General features: G+C 46.5%; 1 protein-coding gene across 2 annotated transcripts in view; it reads left to right on the top strand.

Annotated features, from left to right (window-relative positions):
* adam8a (ADAM metallopeptidase domain 8a) overlaps window positions 1-27,126 on the top strand; it is a 69,402-nt gene extending 42,276 nt beyond the window's left edge. Inside the window, exons 15-25 of one of the 2 annotated variants that reach the window (XM_063070302.1) lie at window positions 60-162; window positions 5,102-5,282; window positions 10,407-10,484; window positions 10,967-11,048; window positions 13,172-13,295; window positions 14,297-14,480; window positions 17,615-17,674; window positions 18,443-18,514; window positions 20,507-20,560; window positions 21,383-21,460; window positions 25,368-27,126. In XM_063070302.1, the coding sequence (XP_062926372.1) occupies window positions 60-162; window positions 5,102-5,282; window positions 10,407-10,484; window positions 10,967-11,048; window positions 13,172-13,295; window positions 14,297-14,480; window positions 17,615-17,674; window positions 18,443-18,514; window positions 20,507-20,560; window positions 21,383-21,460; window positions 25,368-25,418 (1,067 nt within the window). In that variant the 3' untranslated portion in view covers window positions 25,419-27,126. The remainder of the gene's footprint in view (window positions 1-59; window positions 163-5,101; window positions 5,283-10,406; window positions 10,485-10,966; window positions 11,049-13,171; window positions 13,296-14,296; window positions 14,481-17,614; window positions 17,675-18,442; window positions 18,515-20,506; window positions 20,561-21,382; window positions 21,461-25,367) is intronic. The other variant, XM_063070303.1, reaches the window with a different exon arrangement.
* Window positions 27,127-27,949: the final 823 nt, after the last annotated feature.

Below are 27,949 nucleotides of genomic sequence, written 5' to 3'. Positions count from 1 at the left end.
TCTGTGATTCTTTCTGCTGGCCTGCATAGTTCAACAGGCTGCTTTTCTGATGTTCACAGATGCAACAGTGGCCTCGGATCAGTGCTTCAGGCAGAATATGAGAGGAAACATGTATCTTCACTGCAGAGCAACGGAATATGGTCATGAAGCCTGCCAGGCAAAGTAAGTATCAACCAACCGTGATATAACACACCCACTTGCATTCAGCTGCTGAGAATTTATTTATTTACTTATTTATATAGAGATACAGAACAGATTAGACTCTTCCGGCCCTTTGAGCTGAATCACCCAGAAAACTCCAATTTAACTCTAACCTAATCACAGGACAATTATCCCACCCAGTACACTTCTGGATTGTGGGAGAAAATGAGATGAGCTGGGGAAAACCCATACATTCCCCGGGGGGAGCGTATGGTGGACGCAGGGATTGAATTCCGAATTCCATGCCCTGAGCTGTAACAATGTCATGCTAACCAACACACCCTGTCCCAGAGGATTACCATCTGGAAGCTCAAGTTCCTACAAACCAGCCTCATTAACCAAGTGTCAGGCATCCTGAATCCCCCCCAATGCTCAGCGCCTCATTTTCTCTGCTTGCTGTTGAGGGCGTTACAGGAATTAAGGGTCCCAAACTGAACTGATTATTAACAAGAAGTTGTCTCTGCTGCTTACTAATGCTTGCCTGTGTGTTGTGAGGACTCTGACACCTGGCTGGTACCTGGTATATTCGGGTGCTGTGGTTCTGTGCAAATGTAGAGCTGCTGACTCCATTGTGTAGGTGTCCTGTGTGCAGACGGGATAACATTAGCATCTCCCTTCATTGTAATGTCCGATGCAGCCATTTGCACTACCGAACCATGCCCTAGGCAATATGTTTTAGCATTTGACAGAGCCATCTTCCTGTAGGCTGTTCTGTAAACTCCTTCAGGCCTTGGCTTTACCACATCATGTCCAATTCGCTCACTTGCCAGCCCAGCCTAAAAATCTGTAAATTGAACTATTCAGCCATTGTCTTTGGTTGGTCTGGACAGCTGTCACTGTTTGTTGAAGTTATGTAAGCCAGACTCAAACCTCCACAGGCACTGGGCATAACGTCCCTTCCAGGTTTATGTGAAAACCTTGTAAGTCCCCTGTCCATGGTGTGTGGAGCTAGCAGACTTAACAATATCCCAGCCCAGTCACCAGCGCTTGGAGATACTCTTGCTTAGGGCTATGGTCTCTGATCTGTGCCTACCCCATGCTCCAGAGACATAGGGCATGGCCCCACCAGCATCTTACACAACTTCAAGACATCCCACCTGCTGTGCTTAGTATTCTGATTTATGAAGGCCAACGTTCCAAAAGCTCTTTTTATGACCCTTTCTATCTGTGATGCCACTTTTGAAGAATTATGTAACTGTATTCGCAGATTCTTTTGTTCTACACATTTCACAATGCTCTACCATTCACTGTGTAACTCTTACCTGTCTGGTTATGTGTGCCAAACTTCATTCTCTACTCTGTCCATGTGCAGGACAACTGGCTGAGGTCTTGTAACTCCCCATGTCCACCTGCACCAGTGTTTACCCAGAGGCCCTGCTCCCCGCACCAGTGTTTACCCAGAGGCCCCACTACATCAGTGTTTATCCAGAGGTCCCGGACCCTGCACCAGTGTTTACCCAGAGGCCACGCTCCCCGCACCAGTGTTTACCCAGAGGCCCCGCTCTCCGCACCAGTGTTTACCCAGAGGTCCCGCTCCCCGCACCAGTGTTTACCCAGAGGTCCCGCTACATCAGTGTTTATCCAGAGGTCCCGGACCCTGCACCAGTGTTTACCCAGAGGCCCTGCTCCCCGCACCAGTGTTTACCCAGAGGCCCCGCTCCCCGCACCAGTGTTTACCCAGAGGTCCCGCTCCCCGCACCAGTGTTTACCCAGAGGTCCCGCTACATCAGTGTTTACCCAGAGGACCTGCTCCCCACACCAGTGTTTAAACAGAGGCCCTGCTCCCCGCACCAGTATTTACCCAGAGGTCCCGCTCCCCGCACCAGTGTTTACCCACAGGTCCCGCTCACCGCACCAGTGTTTACCCAGAGGCCCCGCTCACCGCACCAGTGTTTACCCAGAGGCCCTGCTCCCCGCACCAGTGTTTACCCAGAGGCCCTGCTCCCCGCACCAGTGTTTACCCAGAGGCCCTGCTCCACGCACCAGTATTTACCTAGAGATCCCACTCCCCATACGAGTGTTTACCCTGAGGCCCCACTCACCGCACCAGGGTTTACCCAGAGGTCCTGCTACATCAGTGTTTACCCAGAGGTCCCGCTCCCCGCACCAGTGTTTACCCAGAGGTCCCGCTCCCCGCACCAGTGTTTACCCAGAGGCCCTGCTCCCCGCACCAGTGTTTACCCAGAGGTCCCGCTCCCCGCACCAGTGTTTACCCAGAGTCCCTGCTCCCCGCACCAGTGTTTACCCAGAGTCCCTGCTCCCTGCACCAGTGTTTACCCAGAGGCCCTGCTCCCCGCACCAGTGTTTACCCGGAGGTCCCGCTCCCCGCACCAGTGTTTACCCAGAGGCCCCGCTCACCGCACCAGGGTTTACCCAGAGGTCCTGCTACATCAGTGTTTACCCAGAGGTCCCGCTCCCCGCACCAGTGTTTACCCAGAGGCCCTGCTCCCCGCACCAGTGTTTACCCAGAGGTCCCGCTCCCCGCACCAGTGTTTACCCAGAGTCCCTGCTCCCCGCACCAGTGTTTACCCAGAGTCCCTGCTCCCCGCACCAGTGTTTACCCAGAGTCCCTGCTCCCCGCACCAGTGTTTACCCAGAGTCCCTGCTCCCCGCACCAGTGTTTACCCAGAGTCCCTGCTCCCCGCACCAGTGTTTACCCAGAGGTCCCGCTCGCAGCACCAGTGTTTACCCAGAGGCCCTGCTCCCTGCACCAGTGTTTACCCAGAGGCCCTGCTCCCCGCACCAGTGTTTACCCAGAGGTCCCACTCCCCGTACCAGTGTTTACCCAGAGGCCCTGCTCCCCGCACCAGTATTTACCTAGAGATCCCACTCCCCGTACCAGTGTTTACCCTGAGGCCCCACTCATCGCACCAGTGTTTACCCAGAGGTCCCACTCACTGCACCAGTGTTTACCCAGAGGCCCTGCTCCCCGCACCAGTGTTTACCCAGAGGCCCTGCTCCCCGCACCAGTGTTTACCCAGAGGACCTGCTACACCAGTGTTGACCTAGAGATCCCGCTCCCTGCACCAGTGTTTACCCAGAGGCACCACTCACCGCACCAGTGTTTACCCAGAGGTCCTGCTACACCAGTGTTGACCCAGAGATCCCGCTCCCTGCACCAGTGTTTACCCAGAGGCACCACTCACCGCACCAGTGTTTACCCGGAGGTCCAGGACCTTGCACCAGTGTTTACCCAGAGGCCCCGCTCCCCGCACCAGTGTTTACCCAGAGGTCCCGGACCCTGCATCAGTGTTACCCAGAGGTCCCGCTCCCCGCACCAGTGTTTACCCAGAGGCCCTGCTCCCCGCACCAGTGTTTACCCAGAGGTCCCGCTCCCCGCACCAGTGTTTACCCAGAGGCCCTGCTCCCCACACCAGTGTTTACCCAGAGGTCCTGCTACATCAGTGTTTACCCAGAGGTCCCGCTCCCCGCACCAGTGTTTACCCAGAGGCCCTGCTCCCCGCACCAGTGTTTACCCAGAGGCCCTGCTCCCCGCACCAGTATTTACCTAGAGGCCCCACTTCCCGCACCAGTGTTTACCCAGAGGCCCCACTCACCGCACCAGTGTTTACCCAGAGGCCCCACTCACCGCACCAGTGTTTACCCAGAGGCACCACTCACCGCACCAGTGTTTACCCAGAGGCCCCACTCACCGCACCAGTGTTTACCCAGAGGCACCACTCACCGCACCAGTGTTTACCCAGAGGTCCTGCTACACCAGTGTTGACCCAGAGATCCCGCTCCCTGCACCAGTGTTTACCCAGAGGCACCACTCACCGCACCAGTGTTTACCCGGAGGTCCCGGACCTTGCACCAGTGTTTACCCAGAGGTCCAGGACCTTGCACCAGTGTTTACCCAGAGGTCCCGGACCCTGCATCAGTGTTTACCCAGAGGCCCCGCTCCCCGCACCAGTGTTTACCCAGAGGTCCCGCTACATCAGTGTTTACCCAGAGGTCCTGCTCCCTGCACCAGTGTTTATCCAGCGGTCCCGCTCCCCGCACCAGTGTTTACCCAGAGATCCCGGTCCCCGTACCAGTGTTACCCAGAGATCCCAGTCCCCGCACCAGTGTTACCCAGAGGTCCCGCTCCCCGCGCCAGTGTTTACCCAGAGGTCCTGCTACACCAGTGTTGACCTAGAGATCCCGCTCCCTGCACCAGTGTTTACCTAGAGGCACCACTCACCGCACCAGTGTTTACCCAGAGGTCCCGCTACACCAGTGTTGACCCAGAGATCCCGCTCCCTGCACCAGTGTTTACCCAGAGGCACCACTCACCGCACCAGTGTTTACCCGGAGGTCCAGGACCTTGCACCAGTGTTTACCCAGAGGCCCCGCTCCCCGCACCAGTGTTTACCCAGAGGTCCCGGACCCTGCATCAGTGTAACCCAGAGGTCCCGCTCCCCGCACCAGTGTTACCCAGATGTCCCGCTCCCCGCACCAGTGTTTACCCAGAGGCCCTGCTCCCCGCACCAGTGTTTACCCAGAGGCCCCGCTCCCCGCACCAGTGTTTACACAGAGGTCCTGCTCCCCGCGGCACCGTTTACCCAGAGGTCCCGCTCCCTGTCACTTTGCACTAACTATCCTCCTGCTCCCTCAAGCAGTGACATAAACCCATCACTCGTCAACCCCAGCCCCTTGTGCTGTAGTTCATAGACAACTAACCAAGATATATAACCTTTATCCAACAGTAACCTGGCAACAGTGGCAGCTCTAAGACCATATCAGTGACACCATATAGTGTACATAGTCTTTAAGGATGTGCCCACTCTTGTACATGCAAAATTACTTTAAACTGCTGACAAGAAACAGCCAGAGATTCCAGGCTTCATCACATGGAGGTTGGGAAGAACTACTCTAAATTACCATCTGGTTCAGAGTAGATTTCTGTTTTTTTTTGCAGAGATATCAAATGTGGTAAGATGCATTGTGTTGGAGGCAACAAGTTTCCAGTCACACAAGCAAAGTACGAAGTGAAATTGTCGCACAACATACTGTGTAAAATTGCAATGCTGAACAAAGTGAGTGCAAAGGAGTCTGACCCAGGGCTGGTCCCCACAGGATCAAAATGTGGAAACGAAATGGTAAGAAACTGGAATGAATCCTGAGCAACATCCCTCAGAGAACTTCTGTGTAGGCCAGCAGAGACGCATAACGTTTTATAGTGGCAGCAGATGGATTCAATCCCACTCATCCCTTAGTACGTCCTTCCCTATGACCGCGTGCTCCAGTTTCCTCCCACCTTCCAAACGGTTAGGGTTAGTGAGTTGTGGGAACGGTTAGGGTTAGTGAGTTGTGGGCACGGTTAGGGTTAGTGAGTTGTGGGAACGGTTAGGGTTAGTGAGTTCTGGGCACGGTTAGGGTTAGTGAGTTGTGGGAACGGTTAGGGTTAGTGAGTTCTGGGCACGGTTAGGGTTAGTGAGTTGTGGGAACAGTTAGGGTTAGTGAGTTGTGGGAACGGTTAGGGTTAGTGAGATGTGGAAACGGTTAGGGTTAGTGAGATGTGGGCACGGTTAGGGTTAGTGAGATGTGGGGAACGGTTAGGGTTAGTGAGTTGTGGGCATGGTTAGGGTTAGTGAGTTGCGGGAATGGTTAGGATTAGTGAGTTGTGGGCACGGTTAGGATTAGTGAGATGTGGGCACGGTTAGGGTTAGTGAGTTGTGGGCACGGTTAGGGTTAGTGAGTTGTGGGCACGGTTAGGATTAGTGAATTGTGGGCACGGTTAGGGTTAGTGAGATGTGGGGAACGGTTAGGGTTAGTGAGTTGTGGGGAACGGTTAGGGTTAGTGAGTTGTGGGCACGGTTAGGGTTAGTGAGTTGTGGGCACGGTTAGGGTTAGTGAATTGTGGGAACGGTTAGGGTTAGTGAGTTGCGGGGAACGGTTAGGGTTAGTGAGTCGTGGGCATGGTTAGAGTTAGTGAGTTGTGGGCACGGTTAGGGTTAGTGAGTTGTGGGAACGGTTAGGGTTAGTGAGTTCTGGGCACGGTTAGGGTTAGTGAGTTGTGGGAACGGTTAGGGTTAGTGAGTTCTGGGCACGGTTAGGGTTAGTGAGTTGTGGGAACAGTTAGGGTTAGTGAGTTGTGGGCATGGTTAGGGTTAGTGAGTTGTGGGAACGGTTAGGGTTAGTGAGATGTGGAAACGGTTAGGGTTAGTGAGATGTGGGCACGGTTAGGGTTAGTGAGATGTGGGGAACGGTTAGGGTTAGTGAGTTGTGGGCACGGTTAGGGTTAGTGAGTTGTGGGCATGGTTAGGGTTAGTGAGTTGCGGGAATGGTTAGGATTAGTGAGTTGTGGGCACGGTTAGGATTAGTGAGATGTGGGCACGGTTAGGGTTAGTGAGTTGTGGGCACGGTTAGGGTTAGTGAGTTGTGGGCACGGTTAGGATTAGTGAATTGTGGGCACGGTTAGGGTTAGTGAGATGTGGGGAACGGTTAGGGTTAGTGAGTTGTGGGGAACGGTTAGGGTTAGTGAGTTGTGGGCACGGTTAGGGTTAGTGAGTTGTGGGCACGGTTAGGGTTAGTGAATTGTGGGAACGGTTAGGGTTAGTGAGTTGCGGGGAACGGTTAGGGTTAGTGAGTCGTGGGCATGGTTAGAGTTAGTGAGTTGTGGGCACGGTTAGGGTTAGTGAGTTGTGGGCACGGTTAGGGTTGGCGAGTTGTGGAAACGGTTAGGGTTAGTGAGTTATGGGGAACGGTTAGGGTTAGTGAGGGTGAGGGTCAGTGTTAGTGAGGTTTAGGGTTAGGGTTAGGGTTAGGGTTGGTGCCAGAACCATGGTGACACTTGCAGACTGTCCCCAGCACATCCTTGGAGTGTGTTGGTTGTTGACAAAGACAACACATTTCACTGTATCTTTCAGGCCAGGCAGCATCTGTAGGAAGAGGTGCAGTCGACGTTTCAGGCCGAGACCCTTTGTCAGGACTAACTGAAGGAAGAGTGAGTAAGGGATTTGAGAGGGGGAGGGGGAGATCCAAAATGATAGGAGAAGACAGGAGGGGGAGGGATGGAGCCAAGAGCTGGACAGGTGATAGGCAAAAGGGATACGAGAGGATCATGGGACAGGAGGTCCGGGAAGAAAGAAAAGTGGCGGGGGACCCAGAGGATGGGCAAGAGGTATATTCAGAGGGACAGACGGAGAACAAGGAGAGTGAGAGAAAGAATGTGTGCATAAAAATAAGTAACAGATGGGGTACGAGGGGGAGGTGGGGCCTTAGCGGAAGTTAGAGAAGTCGATGTTCATGCCATCAGGTTGGAGGCTACCCAGACGGAATATAAGGTGTTGTTCCTCCAACCTGAGTGTGGCTTCATCTTTACAGTAGAGGAGGCCGTGGATAGATATGTCAGAATGGGAATGGGATGTGGAATTAAAATGTGTGGCCACTGGGAGACCCTGTTTTCTCTGGCAGACAGAGTGTAGATGTTCAGCAAAGCGGTCTCCCAGTCTGTGTCGGGTCTCGCCAATATATAAAAGGCCACATTGGGAGCACCGGACGCAGTATATCACCCCAGTCGACTCACAGGTGAAGTGTTGCCTCACCTGGAAGGACTGTTTGGGGCCCTGAATGGTGGTAAGGGAGGAAGTGTAAGGGCATGTGTAGCACTTGTTTCGCTTACATGGATAAGTGCCAGGAGGGAGATCAGTGGGGAGGGATGGGGGGGACGAATGGACAAGGGAGTTGCGTAGGGAGCGATCCCTGCGGAATGCAGAGAGAGGCGGGGAGGGAAAGATGTGCTTAGTGGTGGGATCCCGTTGGAAGTGGCGAAAGTTATGGAGAATAATATGTTGGACCCGGAGGCTGGTGGGGTGGTAGGTGAGGACCAGGGGAACCTTATTCCTAGTGGGGTGGCGGGAGGATGGAGTGAGAGCAGATGTACGTGAAATGGGGGAGATGCGTTTAAGAGCAGACTTGATAGTGGAGGAAGGGAAGCCCCTTTCTTTAAAAAAGGAAGACATCTCCCTCGTCCTAGAATGAAAAGCCTCATCCTGAGAAACCTTCCCCTGGTCCTCACCTACCACCCCACCAGCCTCCGGGTCCAACATATTATTCTCCGTAACTTCCGCCACCTCCAATGGGATCCCACCACAAAGCACATCTTTCCCTCAACCCCTCTCTCTGCATTCTGCAAGGATCGCTCCCTACACAACTCCCTTGTCCATTCGTCCCCCCCATCCCTCCCCACTGATCTCCCTCCTGGCACTTATCTGTGTAAGCGGAACAAGTGCTACACATGCCCTTCACTTCCTCCCTCACCACCATTCAGGGCCCCAGACAGTCCTTCCAGGTGAGGCAACACTTCACCTGTGAGTCGACTGGGGTGATATACTGCGTCCGGTGCTCCCGATGTGGCCTTTTATATATTGGCGAGACCCGACGCAGACTGGGAGACCGCTTTGCTGAACATCTATGCTCTGTCCGCCAGAGAAAGCAGGATCTCCCAGTGGCCACACATTTTAATTCCACATCCCATTCCCATTCTGACATGTCTATCCACAGCCTCCTCTACTGTAAAGATGAAGCCACACTCAGGTTGGAGGAACAACACCTTATATTCCGTCTGGGTAGCCTCCAACCTGATGGCATGAACATCGACTTCTTTAACTTCCGCTAAGGCCCCACCTCCCCCTTGTACCCCATCTGTTACTTATTTTTATGCACACATTCTTTCTCTCACTCTCCTTTTTCTCCCTCTGTCCCTCTGAATATACCCCTTGGCCATCCTCTGGTTCCCCCCACCCCCCCCCCCGGCCTTGTCTTTCTTCCCGGACCTCCTGTCCCATGATCCTCTCATATCCCTTTTGCCTATCACCTGTTCAGCTCTTGGCTCTATCCCTCCCCCTCCTATCTTCTATCATTTTGGATCTCCCCCTCCCCCTCCCACTTTCAAATCCCTTACTCACTCTTCCTTCAGTTAGTCCTGACGAAGGGTCTCGGCCTGAAACGTCGACTGTACCTCTTCCTATAGATGCTGCCTGGCCTGCTGCGTTCACCAGCAACTTTGATGTGTGTTGCTTGAATTTCCAGCATCTGCAGAATTCCTGTTGTTCACTGTATCTTTCAATGTTTCGATGTACGTGTGACAAACAGAGCTAATCTTTGATCTCTTTAACCTTTGAAGTAGAGCTGGGCCATCTGGACACAGTGAGTTCCCCTGCATTGTAACCGCCGGCTCCGATCAACACTGGAGCCTGAGCCTTCCTCCTGACATTGTGCATTATGATGTCGAGGGCAGGGACAGGCTGGGGGTTGTAGGTCAGACCTGGCTCCAGAGCTGGACAGAGCTCGGGGCTGAGGGGCCTAACCAGTCCCTCATCTGTTCCCCTGGCCTACCCCAACGTGGACCGTGGAGTGTTTTGTTTTTAATGTTTCTGGTTAATTTCTAGAATTATTAAGGGGATGGCGGGGTAGCGTAAAGCTATTACAGCGCCGGTGACCCCAGGTCAATTCCGCCACTGTTTATGAGGAGCTCGTCTGTTCCCCCTCCCCACGTTACCGTGGTCCTGGTTTCCCCCCCACTATCCGAAGGCTTACCGCTCAGTAGGATAACTGGTCACATGGGCGTAAACAGGCTCATCGGGTGGGAAGGATCTGTTACTGTGCTGTATCTCTAAATAAAATCAGATTATTAAATAAATTAAGTTTTTAACTTTGAAATTGTTTACTCCCATCTGAATTGGTTTGAGGGATCTGGTTATGACAAAAGGCCTTTGCCAAGGGCAGGTGGTCGAAAGGCATTGAGGTGGTGTGCTTTGTCAGCCAGGTGTAGTCTTAGTTCACAGGGTGAAGACAGCCAGCACTCCGGTGCAGGAATAGTGGGCAGCCAAAGGTCCAGAGGGGTGGCGAGGTCAGTGGGCCAGATCCAGCAGGCCCCAGCCTACAGTGAACACTGCATTGTGCCATCTCTGGACTATGCAGGCTGGCCCAGGCTAGGCCAGACTGCCTTAGTTTTGCTGTTGGTTTATTATTGTCACCTATACCAAGAAAAGAGTGAAAGCTGGGCAGATCATGCCAGACACAATTATACTGAGACAGTAGACTGAGAAAGGCACTGTCTTAGACATGAGGAGGGCTGTGATTTTTATTTTGCTCGTTCAGCCAATACCAGCACAAATAAATTGATAAGTGATGTTCTGTCCAGGTTGGCTGCACACTTGGTTTAAGGGTGTTGGACTCGGGTCAGATCTTACATTCAGTGCAAATTATTTCTTCAACAGGTCTGCTACGATGGTCGATGCCAGAGTCTCCTCCTTTATGGAGCCAGGAACTGTTCCAGCAAATGTAACAACCATGGGGTATGGATCATCTTCTGCCTTCAGTGAGAGCTGCTTATTACAGTTCACTCCAGCATGGACGGGTTTGGGTAGGAATTGTTCCCACTGGCTGGAGCATCAGTGAGAAATAGCTGTAGAACTGAGGAGAGATTTTCATACCGTGTTTTGAGATCTATGATATTTGAAAGTTTTACACAATCTACTTCATCAAACATTTGGATAATTCTCCATCTGGAACACATTGAGAGAGTGTGGGGAAGTGGGAATAATTGTACAGGTCCAGCGTGTGTAGAATAGTGTATATGACTGTGCGTGGAAAGTTGATATTTGTTCTATCGCGCAGTGTGCTTTGACTGGGTAAGACAACATTACTGAGAGTGACATTTGTATTGTGATGGCTGCATACCTGTGTTGTGCATTAGTGTGTCATGTAGCTGATTATTTTTATGCATTTATTCCATGTTGGATTGATCTCAGATTTGCCGATCTGAATTACTTTTAAGGTTTGCAATCACAAGGGAGAGTGTCACTGTGACCCTGGCTGGGCAAAGCCATACTGTGCCACACAGACAGATAGTTCAGCAGGTAAGAATCCAAATCTTCGCACAGCCGTGCGGTGACTTTCCCATCAATGAGCCCTTCATACACACCTCCGACAGGTAACAACCTCCCGCACTCACAACTGCATTAAGCAGTCACAGAGTCATTGAGCATGGAAGTGGTCGACTACGAACAACTGTACTAATCTGTATTAATCCCATCTTCCAACATTGGACCATACTCTGCGATGTCTTAAAGATGCCCTTTGTTTGTCACTGAACATAGAAACCTCACAACATACAGTGAAAGCAACACACACAAAATGCTGGTGAACGCAGCAGGCCAGACAGCATCCATACGAAGATGCACAGTCAACGTTTCAGGCTGAGACCCTTCATCAGGACACGGTCTCGGCCCGAAACGTCGACTGTGCTTCTTCCTATGGATGCTGCCTGGCCTGCTGCGTTCCACCAGCATTTTGTGTGTGTTGTTTGAATTTCCAGCATCTGCAGATTTCCTTGTGTTTGCGAACATACAGTGAAATGTGCCCCTTGCTTTGGGGATGGGGAGGGCAGCCTTTTGCAGTCACATGTTTGCCTAAGACACATCCTAACTGCTGCTGGGGACCCCTGTCTCTACCAGTCTCTGCAGCTGTGTCCTAGTCATTCTGGCTGAATAATGTCCCAGGGCCCCTCTCACTATCTCACCCCTTACTTTAAACCTATGTCTTCTGGTTTATTGATATGAGGAAAGGAAGCCTCGTAATATCATATACCATAGTCATGTCTCCCCTGCAGGGGAAACAGACCCGGCTCAGAACAGAAACGTCAGTTGCCTTTAATTTAATGAGGCGTTACTGTTACTTCCACTGCAAGGTGCGGCCTGTCATTATCAAAATATCTGCACAAGCCAGGAGCGTGTTGGACTTATTTTCTCTGCTTAGCTAACTGGTTGTTTGTTTTTGAATAACAGCCATCTGGTAATGCAGACTTGGATTTTGGGGGAAAGCGTGATTTGTGAGTGGCCTTCAAGCCCAGTGGCTGTAATTGGCACGGTGACAGCATTTCTTAATGCCCACTGCTCTTACCTCAATGATTAATTCAGGTTCATTCCAGCACACATTCACCCATGTCCAGTAGCATCAAAGAGAAGGAATAAAGAGCCAACATTTCAGGGCAAGACCCTCAACTCTGCCCAAAATGTTGGCTCTTTATTCCTCTACATAGGCACTGCTTGACCTGTTGAGTTCCTCCAGCATTTGGTGTATGTTTGAAGAGCTGGTATATTTCGCAAAATGTTAAATTGTTGAGAGTTAATTAAATTTAGTTTGAATTGTTTCTGTTGGACTTGATATGAAAATTATCCTGTAAGATGGATTTCTGAGCTCAGTGCAGTCTGTGTCCTACCTAATGGAGATTCTGCACCTGGTGATGGTTTAAACTCTTGAATGCGACTTGGGGACTGGAAGGGACGGGGACGGGGATGGGGATAGGGATGGGACTGGAGGAGATGGGGATGGGGACGGGGATGGGGTTGGGGACAGGGATGGGGACGGGGATGGGGTTGGGGACAGGGATGGGGACGGGGATGGGACTGAAAGGGATAGGGATGGGGATGGGGACAGGGACGGGAATGGAACTGGAAGGGATGGGGCAGAACCAGCTGGCAGGTGACCAAGGACAAACCGAACACTACAGCACAGGAACAGGCCGATCAGCCCACAGTGTCTGTGCCGGATATGATGCCTATATACACCATCCACGTCCCTGCACTCCTGGCATTTTCACATGCCTGTCTAAACCACTCCTTGTCCAGCCAATTTAGTTCACGTTGTCCCTTCCCAACCTGTTCAGTTTCTGTTTGGGTGTTTTCACCTCTCCCCTCACATTCATACTGATTACAAATGCATTCCATGAGAAACTACAGTCGTGGAGAGAACGTACAAACTCCTTATGGGCAGCAGCAGGAATGGAATCCCAGGCTCACTGCTGTAAAGCCCTGTGCTAACCACAGACACGCTGTGCCATCCCCTACAGTATGTTTATCATTATTGGGAGCTTTGAAGAAATTGTGTTAAAGCTCTTGCCATGCCTTGTGTGTGTGTGTGTATCTAAGTAGCAGAGAGTCTGATGTTGAAAAGTTGAACTAATTTCAAATTCCCCTTTCAGCGAGAGGTAATGCCATAATCATCACCCTCTCAGTGCTCCTGCCTTTCATCATTTTACTCATCATAATAAGTGGGGGACTTCTCTATTATAAAGGATGCTTAATAAAGAAATATACAAAAAAATTGTGAGTACTGGTTTATTTTCTTATCATAATTATTGAGCACTTTTATTCGACGCAATTTATAATTTAAACATACTGCTGATGTGAAATGTATTTTATTGTTGTTGTGTGTGAATCTCTGTATGTAAGAATAAGCTGAATGTGATTAAGTTGATGAAGCAGACAATTTGAGGAAATGTAGCCAGCAGCGTTGTTCTGGGTTTATGAGTACTTTATCCAAGGCAGCCAAATCTGACTGATGAACCTTAACGGAAGGACAGGAGGTCGTGTGTCCTTTGGACAACTCTAACGTTCAACCAACAGATCTTCTACCTCCAGCATTGTCCAGCACTTTCCCCACATCCTCAAATCTATCATTCGTAGATTTGAATGGACTCAGTAACTGTGGATCCATAGTCCTGATGGTTGGAAAATCCCAAGTTTTCTTCTGGAACAAATGTAATGATTCAGGAGTTATGTTTAAAATGAATGTGATATTTAAAATTTGATCTATAAAATTTATTTGAGTCCAGTGGTAATCCTGATGAATTGAAGCAAACAAGTTCATCTTTGCTTTTCCATTTTGCCAGGCAAATCAAAGCCACTTTATTTACTTTTGGGTTTCAAATTGTTTGATTTTTAAAAAAAGTTTAATATAGCCTCCTAAACCAATTCTTTAAAATGCCTGAGAACTTGATGCTTAATAATGAACAAACTGAGAAGGGTTTGGGAGATCTGTGCCCCTGGCGTGATTGCCAGTGTTGGATCATCATCAAATGATGGTCATGATGGTGAGGTTTAGACAACATCTAGACCCAGACGTGTAGAAACTGCAGCCACAGAAACAGATCTGTCAATGTGTACAAGTGAACTCCAGTGCAGTCTGACAAGAAGAATAGTAATTTGACAAAAAGAGGCAGAGTTCTGGAACTGCCTCAAAACACAGTAGCAGGAGTCCAAATTAAAACTGGTCATTGACTTAACTTTAAACATGAGCGATAATTTTCTTTTCCATGTCATTGCAGGCCAATAAAATCTACTTCGTGTGGTTTGTCAAATCCAACGTTTGTTGATGGAAAGGACAGAAGCAACTGGAAAGCCATGCACCCCCGCAGCAGGAGTTCACATCTGAAACACTCACTACTCGATGCCTCGAAGGAGGATCGGCGATTACAGATCACAGTAATACCCAGCCGCCCAGCGCCTCTGGTAAATCCACCACTGTATACAGAATTCTTGCTCTAGTCTTCCATTACTTTTCTATCACATTACAATGGTTTCAAACAATACCTGTTCATATTGTGTCTTTCCATAATGGAACGTGTGCATTGCTGATAAGGTCAGAGTCTTTACCCTTGAGCAGAGGTGGATTGTGAACACAAAATACTCTGCAGATGCTGGGGTCAAAGCAACACTCACAACACGCTGGAGGAACTCAGCAGGTCGGGCAGCATCCGTGGAAACGATGAGTCGACGTTTCGGGCCGGAACCCTTCGTCAGGACTGTAGGGGGAAGGGGCAGAGGCCCTATAAAGAAGGTAGGGGGAGGGTGGGAAGGAGAAGGCTGGTAGGTTCCAGGTGAAAAACCAGTAAGGGGAAAGATAAAGGGGTGGGGGAGGGGAGGGGAGGCAGGGAGGTGATAGGCAGGAAAGGTGAAGAAGGAATAGGGGAAAACACAATGGGTAGTAGAAGGAGGCGGGACCATGAGGGAGGTGATAGGCAGCTGGGGGAGGGGCAGAGTGAAATAGGGATAGAGGAAGGGAGGGGGAGGGAATTACCAGAAGTTGGAGAATTCTATGTTCATACCAAGATGCTGGAGACTACCTAGACGGTATATGAGGTGTTGCTCCTCCAACCTGAGTTTAGCCTCATCATGGCAGTAGGGGAGGCCATGGATGGACATATCTGAATGGGAATGGGAAGCAGAGTTGAAGTGGGTGGCTACCGGGAGATCCTGTCTGTTGTGGCGGATGGAGCGGAGGTGCTTGACGAAGCAGTCCCCCAATCTGCGTCAGGTTTCACCGATGTAGAGGAGGCCGCACCGGGAGCACCGGATGCAATAGACGACCCCGACAGACTCACAAGTGAAGTGTTGCCTCACCTGGAAGGACTGTTTGGGGCCCTGAATGGTGGCAAGAGAGGAGGTGTAGGGACAGGTGTAGCACTTACACTTACAGGGATAAGTGCCGGGTGGGAGATCAGTGGGGAGGGACATGTGGACCAGGGAGTCGCGGAGGGACCAATCCCTGCGGAAAGCAGAGAGGGGCGGAGAGGGAAAGATGTGCTTAGTGGTGGGGTCCTGTTGAAGGTGGCGGAAGCTGCGGAGGGTAACGTGCTGGATTGTGGATTGTGAACATCTTGGATCACTGCATCTGATCCTGAAGGTACATCCATTTATCATTGGCAAGGGTTTCAAAGTCAGTTCGAGATACGGAGAGAAGAGCAGGAAGATGGCTGTGGAGCCTTCCCCAGTGTAGGAGAATGAGGGGAGGTTTCATAGCGGTATATATAATTATGAGGGGTATAGACAAGTTAAAGGTAAGCAGACTTTTCCACTGAGGTCGGGTTAGACGAGAACTAAAGATCGTGGGTTATGGGTAAAAGTGGAAATGCATAAGGGGACATGAGAGGAAACTAATTCCCTCAGAGGATGGCGAGAGTGTGACATGAGCAGTCAGCAGAAGTGGTGGATGTGGGTTTGATTCTAACAGTCACGGAGGCCATGATGCACATCAACGGGAGTAGGCAGATTAATGATTTGGCATGGACTAGATGGGCCAAAGGGCCCGTTTCTATGCTGTAGTGTTCCTTGACTCAAATTGACTCTCAGAATAAGTTCATGCTTTGGCAGGAGAGCTAGACAATGCCATATGGATTGAGGTGTTCCTGCCGGAGATGCTGTAGATTCATTCATCAAAATTGCACACAGTAATGAGAGAGCATGGGATTAGTGGCCAATGAATTCACTCTTCCCTGAGTTTTTCCATAACTTTTAGTGTTCAAGCCAGTCAAATCCAGACCACTCTCCTTGTTGGAATCCTTAGCGAGTCCCTCAGAGAATGGGTATGACGTGGCAGATGACTCATTCTCATTAACATGTCCCTCAGAGACATTGATGTGTCAGAGGGGTCCATTCTTATAACATGTCCCTCGGAGACATGGTGAAGTGTCAGAGGGACCCATTCTCACTGTTATGTCCCTCAGAGATATGGTGTGACGTGTCAGACATGGTGTGACATGCCAGAGGGCCCATTTTCATTAGCATGATCCCTCAGAAACATGGTGTGATGTGCCAGAGGGCCCTGCTTTATTATTCCCTTAAAATTCAAGGAATTGCTGTGTTCTAATCTTTTTTTCAAAAAAAGAGAGTAGTCAACATCAATTTCTGTTACTTACCATGTATATTTTGATGTTACAACATTATCCCATATAATAAACTATATAAGACATAGATGCAGAATTAGGCCATTTGGCTCATCAATTCTGCTCTGACATTCCTGCATAGCTGATTTATTTTCCCTCTCAACCGCATTCTGCTGCCTTCTCCCCATCACGTTTTATGCCCTGACTGCACAAGAACCTATCGACTTCCGCTTTAAAAATTCTCAATGACTTTTCCTCCACAGCCACCTGGCAAAATAGCCTGTAGTTTTAGGTTGGCAAGTTCTATATGTACAATAAATCCACTCACTAAAGTTCCTATTCATTTGATTTTATCATAAATGCATAAAATAGTATGCTTAAGGAACAAAAATAATTGATTTAGTACTCCTGTCTGAACATCGTAGCAGAAGAGTTAGTGATTTGAGATGTACCGTGATTGTAAAATAACCAATTTTTATAAACAGTTTGCATCCATTTGGATGGCTGGTATATGAAAAACTGTATGTGAGAAGCTTTGTTACACTGTATTGCACAACCCTCGGAAAAATTGGCGTGGAAAAGCTTCATGACATGACTTCAGGGTTGCTTGGGTATCTAAAGTTAGAAACATTAAGGACCTTTAAGAGACACTTAGATAAGCACATGACTGACTGTGAGTTAAATGGAAGAATATGTACATTGTGTAGGCAGAAGATATTAGTTGAGTTGTCCATTTCATTATTAATTTAATGGGTCAGCACAACTTTGTGGGCTGAAGGGCCTGTTTCTGTGCTGTACTGTTCTATGTTCTTTGTCCTAAAATCTTTAGAAGAAGGTTTACAGTTGGTACAAGATTTGTAAACATCCTAAATATCTAAAGTTATTAATCTACATTAAAATTTTTGAGTAAAGCTTGGTGGCAGGAATTTTATATTAAAAATTCAACCAAATTGTTTTATTTTTGTTTTAATTGTATTGTAGCCTCCAAAACCAGATCCGATCAAGACACTATCTGCAAACACAACAGCTAAGTCATCACAGGTAAAATGATGCCATGCTTGTAAATTTATTACAAATACATATTAGCTTTTCCTTTTGGTTAATGCAATAATTACAGCTTGTCAAATAATTTTAACAGAACAAAAATAAAACTGCTGCAAAAATTCAGATCAGGCAGTATCTTTGAAGAGGCAGTGACTTTTCATCGTAACTTCAGATTTCAATCACCCTGCAGTATCTTACCAAACCTACACTGGCAGCCACTTGAGAAAAGATAAACCACTTCTGAGAAATTTCACAGAAATTACTTTTGAATTTCAGAACTGCAATGTAATATCCTGGGTTACAGTTGTAAAGTAGTTGTTTTCATGCTGACAATCGTGTTGCATCTTCATTGTGATGACTGGATTGTTTCCTATTCTTAATTCATTAACATTTAGATTTCTATAGTTCTAGTTGTATAAATGGATCCTACATACAGTTCAATGCAGATGGCTCAGGTAGTTATGAGAGCAGAAATCATAGAGATTCTCCAGCTCAGAGCTGGGCCCCACAGTGTCCATGGATGAGCTGGCCTGAAGGACCTGCTTCTGTGCTGTTTGACTCTAAAACCAGGACTGAATCTACTAGTCATGCTCTAAGGTTCGACTGAGATCATTGAAACCACCCGCGATGCTTCACAAGACTGACTAAAATGCCTAGTATTGTTCACTATAATTGTTGTGCAGGTTTGGCAGGCTTTTATGTGATCAATTGTATTAAAACCTTGGACAAATCTGAGAGGAATTTAAATGATTTTTCTGACCCTAGCACCGAATGGTGAAACCAAGTGCACCTCCTCCTGTCCCGCCTTCCAAACCAGTTCCAACTGAACGTGTAGCGGTGAGTGTTTGTTTGTGTAATCGTGCCCGTCGTTAGCTTGTTAACGTTTGATGTGGCAGGAAGGTGACAATCAGACTCATTTGGGACATAAAGAATGTAATTTATACAGTATAGATCTTGTGGTTATGGCAGGGGAAAGGAAAATTTAAATGCTAAAGTGGTATAAAGAATTTCCAGTATCTGCTAATTGCATTTGCCAATGCTTTGTACAAATGCCACAGCAACTTCAGACAAAAGCAGGTGTGAGGTAAACAAGAAATCCAAAAGTGAGTTAATTTCTAGCATTTAAATTGTACAAATTAATCCAAATGAGTTTGTGGTTTTAATTTAGAAACACAGACTCTTTTCACTTTAGCTTTTCTCAATCTAATCAATTAGTATAGAGTTTTTCACACTGACTCACCAATTCCACTGCACATTTCATTCTCAATACAAGAAGTTGTAAAGTTGCCACGCGGATTCCTTTGTTGTGGCATCTCTGCAGCAGGGGTTCCCAATCGTCTTGATGCTATGGGCTCCTACCATTAAGTGAGGGGTTCTGGAACCCCAGACTGGGGATCCTGCTCTAAAACTTCCACCAAGTTCTCATGCAAGAAAATGGTTAAACATTCAAGGGTAAGTTTATGTCAACATTAACATTATCCAGTTTCTTGCTACTTAACTCTGGGCTTCAGTTATGTTGATTGAAATGCATGGACTGGTGTCTTCCTACCTAATTTTCCACCTGCCATGTTCTTCAAGTTCAAGTTTAATTGTCATTCAACCTTACACAACCATCCAGACATGGTGAGAAGACAGGTGTATGGGGTTGAGTGGGATCTGGGATCAGCCACAATGGAATGGTGGAACTAACTAGATGGCCTGAACGGCCTAATTCTGCTCCTAGGTTTTATGATCTTATGAATAGAGCCAAACAAAAACATCACTCCTGCAGGGCTGAGGTACAAAGCACAGTAGTCACACACAACACATATAGTTACGATAGTAGAAAAACAAGCTGTCACTAAAAACAATATATAGCCCAAGTCCTGATTGTTAAGGCCTGTAGATTAATGGCATATGATTGCCCACTCAGTCAGCTTGTTGATGTCCCTGAAACATACTCACACCTCGCTTACATCTCACCTGCATTGGTAACATTCATAGACTGGAGAATGTGACAGATCTTCCTGTCGGCTGAGGTCGATTATAAGTAGCTGGAGGGGGGAGTGCCTGCAGTAGACACTACCTCTTCTCTCAGCTCTCCATTCAATAATCTTTCACCTCCGTCTGTCACTATCCTGCCTTCAACTACTGTACACGTGCTCCAACTTTAGCCAATCTTCTGTTCAGGACTTTGATCATGAGCAAAGTGAAACTAAGTGAAAGTTATTTAAGATAGCCAATAGAACGTCACAGTTCTATCCAGGTGCTATTGTGAATCTACTCCTAATACTGTGAAGGCTTTGTACACTTGCATTTCTGGGCCTGTCACTCCAAGCAAATAAGTGGAACGTCAATCAGGTGTTGAACAGAGATACCCCTTTTGCTTTGATGCACAATTCTCATCATAATGTTCAGCGTAAACACTACGTTTATGGTACCATGGTAGCTTAGCATTTAGCGTGACGCTATAACAGCTCAGGGCTCCAGAGTTCAGAGTTCAATTTCAGCATCCTCTGCAAAGAGTCTGTATGTCCACCCTGTGGAACGTGTGCATTTCCTCCGGGTGCTCTGGTTTCCTCCCACAGTCTAGAGACGTACCAGTTAGCAGGTTAGTTGGTCATTGTAAATCGTCCTGTGGTTAGGCTAGAGTTAAACTGGGGGTTGCTGAACGGTGAGGCTCACTGAGCCAGAAGGGCCTGATCCATACTGTATCTCTAAAGAAAATAAAAGTTGGGGTGTAACCACTTTATTGGATCTACAAGATAATCCATGAGTGCAAATTGATAGAAAATTTAATGCAGTTATGGCCAAATCAATTTTGCAACCTAACATTTTCTTCTCCAACAGGTTCGACCACCTCCTCCCCCATGTAAACCACTGCCAGAACTGAAGGCCAAACCGGTAAGATTTCTTCATCCATTTACTCCATTTCTCCACCACCATTAATTCATTCACAGTGCAGTAATGTGACCTGTAGACAGAAACCGATGAACATAGAAACACAGAAAACCTACAGCACAATCCAGGCCTTTCGACCCACAATGTTGTGCCAAACATGTACTTACCTTAGAAATTACCTAGGGTTACCCATAGCCCTCTACTTTGCTGAGATCCATGTACCTGTCCAGGAGTCTCTTAAAAGACCCTATTGTATCCACCTTCACCACTGCCGCCGGCAGCTCATTCTACACACTCACCACTCTCTGCGCAAAAAACTTACTCCTGACATCTCCTCTGAACCTACTTCCAAGCACCTTAAAACTGTGCCCTCTCATGCTAGCCATTTCAGCCCTGGGGAAAAGCCTCTGACTATCCACATGACCAATGCCTCTCATCATCTTATACACCTCTATCAGGTCACCTCTCATCCTACAAGGAAAAAGGCCAAGTTCACTCAACCAGAAAAGGCCAAGTTCACTCAACCAAAGCAAAACATGTTGGCATGTATGTGATGAGCCAAAAGGCCAACTTCTGTTCTTCTTAAACAATGAGTCGCACTAAAACTCACCAAGTGATTTTCATTTTTTGGTGACAACATTTAGTTGCTTAAATTGGTTATTATGCAGAAGTTAGTTTTCATTTCTGCCCTTTTCCCTCAGCTGATCCCGGATGTCATGAAATATAACATGATCTATTAAAATCAGAACTGATCTATTAAGCAGAAAGCAGAAGGAAGTGATTATAGCTTCTAGAGCATGCTAACAAAATAACCTTGTTTTACAGCTGCTAAAGCCTATGAGTCAGCCTCCAGTACCTCCTGTCAAACCAGGCGTTCCAATTGCAACGTCCAAACCTCTACCGGTAAGCTTCTAAGTAAAACCACTAATACCACCACTAACTATCTCCAAGCTCAGTCCACAGCCCTTCTCCCAGGTTGTCCCAACTAAGAAACTTATCCAAATTCTGGCCTGGTCTCTCCATCCAGGTTATCCCAACTAAGAAACCCAAAGCATTCACACCTTAGATCATATGTTTAAGGCAGATTCTAAAAATTGATTGTTACAAGGTAGAAAAATTCATTTTAGATAATTCAGTGTTCTGTCTGCAATAATTGTGTAAGTAATTTTGAGATGAAGATTACTATTCAAAACAATCACAACACCGGCAATTAGATTCCTTACTCCAAATTTAAAATTTGACCATTTTGTCACTTGTCTCCAAAGTATCATGACAGTGAGAAGGAACAGACCAGAAATGAAAATGACACAGAAAACACTGAAGGAACTCAGCAAGTCAAGCAGCATCTATGGAGGGGAATGAATCATTGATGTTAAGATTTGAGACCCATCATCAGGAGTAGAAAGGGGGCAGTAGCCATTATAAAAGGGCGGTGTAGGGGAGGAGCACGAGCTGACGAGTGATAGGAAGGAGTAAAGAGGTCAGAGGAATAAGGGAAAACAAAGGGGGTTATTGGGAACAAAGGAGTGCTTACTGGAAGTTAGGGAAATTGATGTTGATGCTATCAGGTTGGAGAGGCTCAAAACAATATGAAGTATTCCTCCGCAAATTTGTGTCCGGCCTTAAAGTGACAGTAGAGTTTGCTGTGTCAGTGCAGGAATGGGAAGTGGAATGAAAATGGTGACCACAGGGAGATCCTGGCTGTTACGGCAGATGGAGTGAAGGTGCTTGATGAAGCAATCCCTTCTCACCCCTCCACCTCGATCTTCGTTGAGTCTCACCACTGTAGGGGAGACTACACAGAGAGGATCAAATTGCACCAATGGATTCATATGTGAGGTGTTGCCTTCCCTTGAAGGACTATTTAGGACAATAAATTGTGATGAGGGAGGTGGTGTAGGGGCAAGAATAACAATTATCATGGTTATAGGCTGGAAGGGGATTGGCAGAGGTGGACAAGAGAAAGTGATACCTGTGGAGGGGGAGAAGATGTTCCTAGTGGAGATGGCAGAAGTTCCAGAGAACATGTTGGATGTGAAGGTTCGTGGGAGGTAGGTGAGGACAAGGGAATTCTATCTCTGTTATATAAGTGGGTATGGAAGGAGTGAGGACAGAAGTGTGAGGAACGAGGGAGATGCATGTGAGGGCTGCATCGATAGCAGTGGAGGGGAAGAGCCTTTTTTCTGCAAAAATAGGGCATGTTGGATATCCTGCAACAGAAAGTCTCATCATGAGAACAGATGTGGCAGAGATGGGGGAACAGAGAAAAGGGAATAGCATCCTTTCAACTGACAGGATGGGACAGCTGAGGATGTAAGTAAGGTGCTGCCTAAATCCCTTCATCTGAAGGAATGGATCAGGACGGCGCTGTACGAGGAGCACAACGTGATGGTGGAAAAAGCCAGCACCCTTAGGAGGCTGTTCCAGGGGATGCGGAAGGGCAAGGGGGGGCAAAAAGAAAAGACCAGTGACCCCTTCCATCCTCTCCGAGACCCAGAAGCCTCAACGTAGCAAGTTGGACTTCAGGTACCAGGACAGGTCTGCGGTGGAGGTGACGAGCTCAGACGAGCCCTACGACCCCAATGAGTTTATTGAAAGGCAGAAGGGCAGGGACCTGGTCATGATTTAGATGAAGGGATTAAAAGTAACATTAGCAAATTTGCAGACGACACGAAGTTGGGTGGCAGTGTGAAATGTGAGGAGGATGTTATGAGAATGCAGGGTGACTTGGACAGGTTGGGTGAGTGGGCAGATGCAGTTTAATGTGGATAAATGTGAGGTTATCCACTTTGGTGGCAAGAACAGGAAGGCAGATTACTATCTGAATGGTGTCAAGTTAGGAAAAGGGGAAGTACAACGAGATCTAGGTGTCCTTGTTCATCAGTCACTGAAAGTAAGCATGCAGGTACAGCAGGCAGTGAAGAAAGCTAATGGCATGCTGGCCTTCATAACAAGGGGAATTAAGTATAGGAGCAAAGAGGTCCTTCTGCAGTTGTACAGGGCCCTGGTGAGACCACATCTGGAATATTGTGTACCGTTTTGGTCTCCAGATTTGAGGAAGGACACTCTAGCTATTGAGGGAGTGCAGTGTAGGTTCACGAGGTTAATTCCCGGGATGGCGGGACTGCCATATGTTGAAAGATTGGAGCGACTGGGCTTGTATACACTGGAATTTAGAAGGATGAGAGGGGATCTGATTGAAACATATAAGATTATTAAGGGATTGGACAGGCTAGAGGCAGGAAACATGTTCCCGATGTTGGGGGAACCAGAGGCCACAGTTTAAGAATAAGGGGTAGACAATTTAGAAAGGAATTGAGGAAAAACTTTTTCACACAGAGGGTTGTGGTTCTGTGGAATGCTCTGCCTCAGAAGGCAGTGGAGGCCAATTCTCTGGATTCTTTCAAGAAAGAGTTAGATAGAGCTCTTAAAGATAGCGGAGTGAAGGGATATGGGGAGAAGGCAGGAACGGGGTACTGATTGTGGATGATCAGCCATGATCACAGTGAATGGTGGTGCTGGCTCGAAGGGCTGAATGGCCTACTCCTGCACTTATTGTCTATTGTCTATTGTCTATTGTCTAAATGGTCATAAATCTGGGAGGTAGTGGGTTTGTGAAAAATGTCAGTGGATAATCTGCCTCTGGAGAATGAGACAGATCAATAAAGGAGAGAGACGTTTCAGAGATGTACTGAGCAAATTTAAGAGTGGGGTGGAAGTTAGTGGGCAGGTTGATAAAGTTGACAAGCTACACATTGGTGCAGGAAGCAACATCCATGAATTCAGCAATGTAACTGATGAAGAATTGGGGAATGCTACTGAAACCGGGATTGTTTCATGAAGCCAACAAACAGTCAGGTATAGCCGGTACTTATGTGAGCATCGATGGCAGAAGTAGGATGAGCTGAAAGTGAGTACCATTTCTGCCAGGCAGGTAAAGGTGGTGATAGAGGGGAAATGTTTGGGTCTGTCATCAAGATGTAGAGAGTCTTGAGAATTCCTGATGAGGGGTCTCTGCCCACAACATCAGCTGTCCATTTGCTTCCATAGATGCTGCCTGACCTGCTGAGTACCTCCACCATTGTGTGTGTGTGTTGCTGTAGATTTCCAGCATCTACAGAATCTCTCATGTGTACAATTAAACTATAAAATGAAAAAAAAAATCAGTTTTAATTATCAATGTTTTAAAACCTAAAAAATGTTTTATGGACATTTAAGTTGATTGTGCAGTCCAAATCAGCAAGGATTGATTTTGGAATCAGTGTTGGATCACACACACTGTTGCTCCAAAATCTGTTTATGTGCAAATTCAAAGACTCTGCCACTATAGGAAACATCTTCTAGGTGTCGTATGTGATTAGAGAAATGGGAAAGGGAGAAATATGTATCATTGTTTATACTTGCACAGAGGAGAGGCCATTTGGTCCATCAAGTACACAATAGCTTCCAGCTAAATAAACCCATCCATTCTATTTCCCCTCATATTTCACCGTTGGCCTGCAACTTACTACCTCCTCACATGCTCAGCGATTGTGATGTTTATTTGTTTGCCCTTAGCTACACAGAGGTCGTCTCCATTTGCCAATTAATGTACTTGCTTGAACTCTGAGGTGTGATCACGGGTAGAACACTTTGCACCAAACTTGTGATCAAACCTTAGCACATGGAGAATAAACCACTGCATCACCATGCCACAAGCATATGATGAGGAAAGAACTGCTAACGTCAGTGTATAAACTAAAGCCTACCGCTTTGTATTACGATCTAATCTAATATGAAGAGTCATTGTAGCTACTCTTTATTTTGCTAGAATGGTTTCAAGCCAAAAGTTGCCTTAAAGCCACCAAATCAGCACAGATGAAGAGGAAGTGCGTGGCAGCATCACTGCACTACAGAGGCACAGCTGTGGAGCCATCTTCCTACTCTTCTGTCAGGAAGAAGATAAAAATATCTTTGGTTTCTTATATTAATTTATACAGTAATCAGTGGGATGACAAAAATACTTGATACAAAAATATGTTGGCTAGTTTGAAATAACATAAAAGAATTTCTCCACGATGCTGTTTTCATTGTACTGTAGCTCTGGTACTTAAAAAGGATATTTTTCTTGTTTTAAATTATATAAATTAAAGAGATTCTGCTGCAGTGATGGGATGCAGTTGTGAAGTAATCCTTCTGCTAAGACAAATTACTTGAGACAAAATGACAGAAATTGAATAAAAATATGACCTTTGTGTTTCTTGATTTAATCTTACAGAAAGTTCTAAGCTTGGGTATGAATGAGGAAGCACATTCTCCAGGTTTTTCATGAGCAATCTGCACTTAATTGCATCATTGAATTGGAATTGATCCAAGTGAGAAGAAGTCTCCAATATCCTATTATCTGAGGCTAGTTTCAGATGAGGGAACTGCGTAAGGAACAGGCTGGTTAGACTTGGTGGGTGCACAACTATTTTCCTAAACGATACCATACAATGGTTCAGTGCAACAGGCAATAACTATAGCATGTTGCTGGAGCGGTTATCAGGACTAATGAACCAAGGCATGTGTTCAAATGGAATCAAAATTTAATTAAAATTAGTATTAGGGACAGCTGGTTGGATTGCCATAAGAATAGCCTCTCTAATGTTCCTTTGTTAAAGGAAAGGTTTGAGCTAAACAAACCAAACTGATCCTAGTTACCTCTTCACTCTGAGGTGGCTTGGCAAGACTGGACAACCAGGGTTAATAAACACCTATTGTTAGCAATGCTTATGTCCTGAGGATACATACGAAAAAGAAATCAAGGCTTTGGCCCACAGTTACAAATCTGTCCGTGTCAAAATACAATCTCAGTGGAACTCATCTTAACCATGCATCAATCTGCATTGGTATAGATTTTCTTTGTCCTATACAACCTTCAGAGCCTTATCTATGTTCCATTACATTTAAATATCGAAAAACAGTGACTGGGAAATGATTACTTGGACATACATGAACTGGATTTGCATTAAAATCCAAGTTAACAAGTGAAGTATAAAAACAATCCTGATTAAATAAACATAGGAATTGGCCAGAGTTTTTCATCAGTCAAGACAACTACTTCAAATATAAAACTTATTTTGTGATTTAACTCATGTGAGCTATCATTTCCTCTGTAAGTGACAAATGCTATACCTATTCCTGTTGCCCACAATTATTTATGCAAGATGAATATTGAAAATCAAAAATGCTGTCTGCTATGCTTCTGACTTCTAGGTTGAAATTCACAATTTAGCACAAGCATTAAAAAAAAAGTGACATTCCATTCAACAAAATTCTAGCGTGTGAATAACTCGGTACAAAACCATTAACTGAAGTTACACTTGAATTTGATTATTTTTTAAATGTGGTTTACAGGAAAAAATTATGCTATTTCCCAATTGAACTAGTGTTTTTTTTAGGTACTCCATGGAAATCTGATGTTTCTCAAATCTTATTTCTTTTGAAAGCTGATAGAGGGCATGAAGAGCCTCATAAAAATAAACACTTTTTAATTTGAATTTCTTCAGCTACAAGTTAGATATTCACTTAAAAATAGGACAATGCTATCTTGGGGGGGGTGGGAGAAGGGAGGGGGTGGAGGTGACACTGGGAGACGGGTGTGGAAGGGTTGCACAATTTTATTTGTGTATGTCTGGAAAATTACTGTTACATAAAAATCACTTTAAACTCTGCTACTATTTTAATATCAAGCTCTTGCACCTGACTTTGTGCTGTACAAGATTAATCGGACTCTATCAACATTTAGGAAATTGCAACATGTTGATCCTGTGTTTGGTATCTGAATTGAAATCCACTGTGCCTAATTCTATGGATATGTCCATAAATTGTATGCACTTTTTCAGCTGGCCTGAACTATTATTTGTGAGGGTAAAATGGGTTATTTATTTTCCTTTCATCAAATAAATCTGTATTTTATTGCAATAAGGTATTGTTGTTTGTGTGAGGGAGTCTTTTGTTGTTCTATATCCCTATGCCACAAGTACAGAAAGGTAGAAATGGAGCCACGTTACTGAGTATAGAGACAAGAGATTCTGCAGATGATTCTTCAGCACACACGCACAAAATACAAAATGAACTTAGCAAGTCAAATTTAAAGTAAATTTATTATCGAAGTCCATATATACTGTATCACCATATACAAGCTTGAGATTGGTTTTCTTGCAGGCATTTACAGTAAATTCAAGAACCAAACTAGAATCAAAGACTGCACTCAGTAGGACAGACAACCAATGTGCAAAAGACTGATACAAAAGAAGAAGAAAAAATAAAGAAAAAAATCAAGAATATGAGATGCAGAGTCCTTGAAGGTGAGTTCACAAGTTGTGGAAACAGTTGAGTGACTTTATTCCCACTGGTTCAAAAGCCTGG

Source organism: Mobula hypostoma, chromosome 18, assembly GCF_963921235.1.
Source record: "Mobula hypostoma chromosome 18, sMobHyp1.1, whole genome shotgun sequence".
Taxonomy (NCBI): domain Eukaryota; kingdom Metazoa; phylum Chordata; class Chondrichthyes; order Myliobatiformes; family Myliobatidae; genus Mobula; species Mobula hypostoma.
This window is presented reverse-complemented; position numbering and strand designations above follow the sequence as displayed.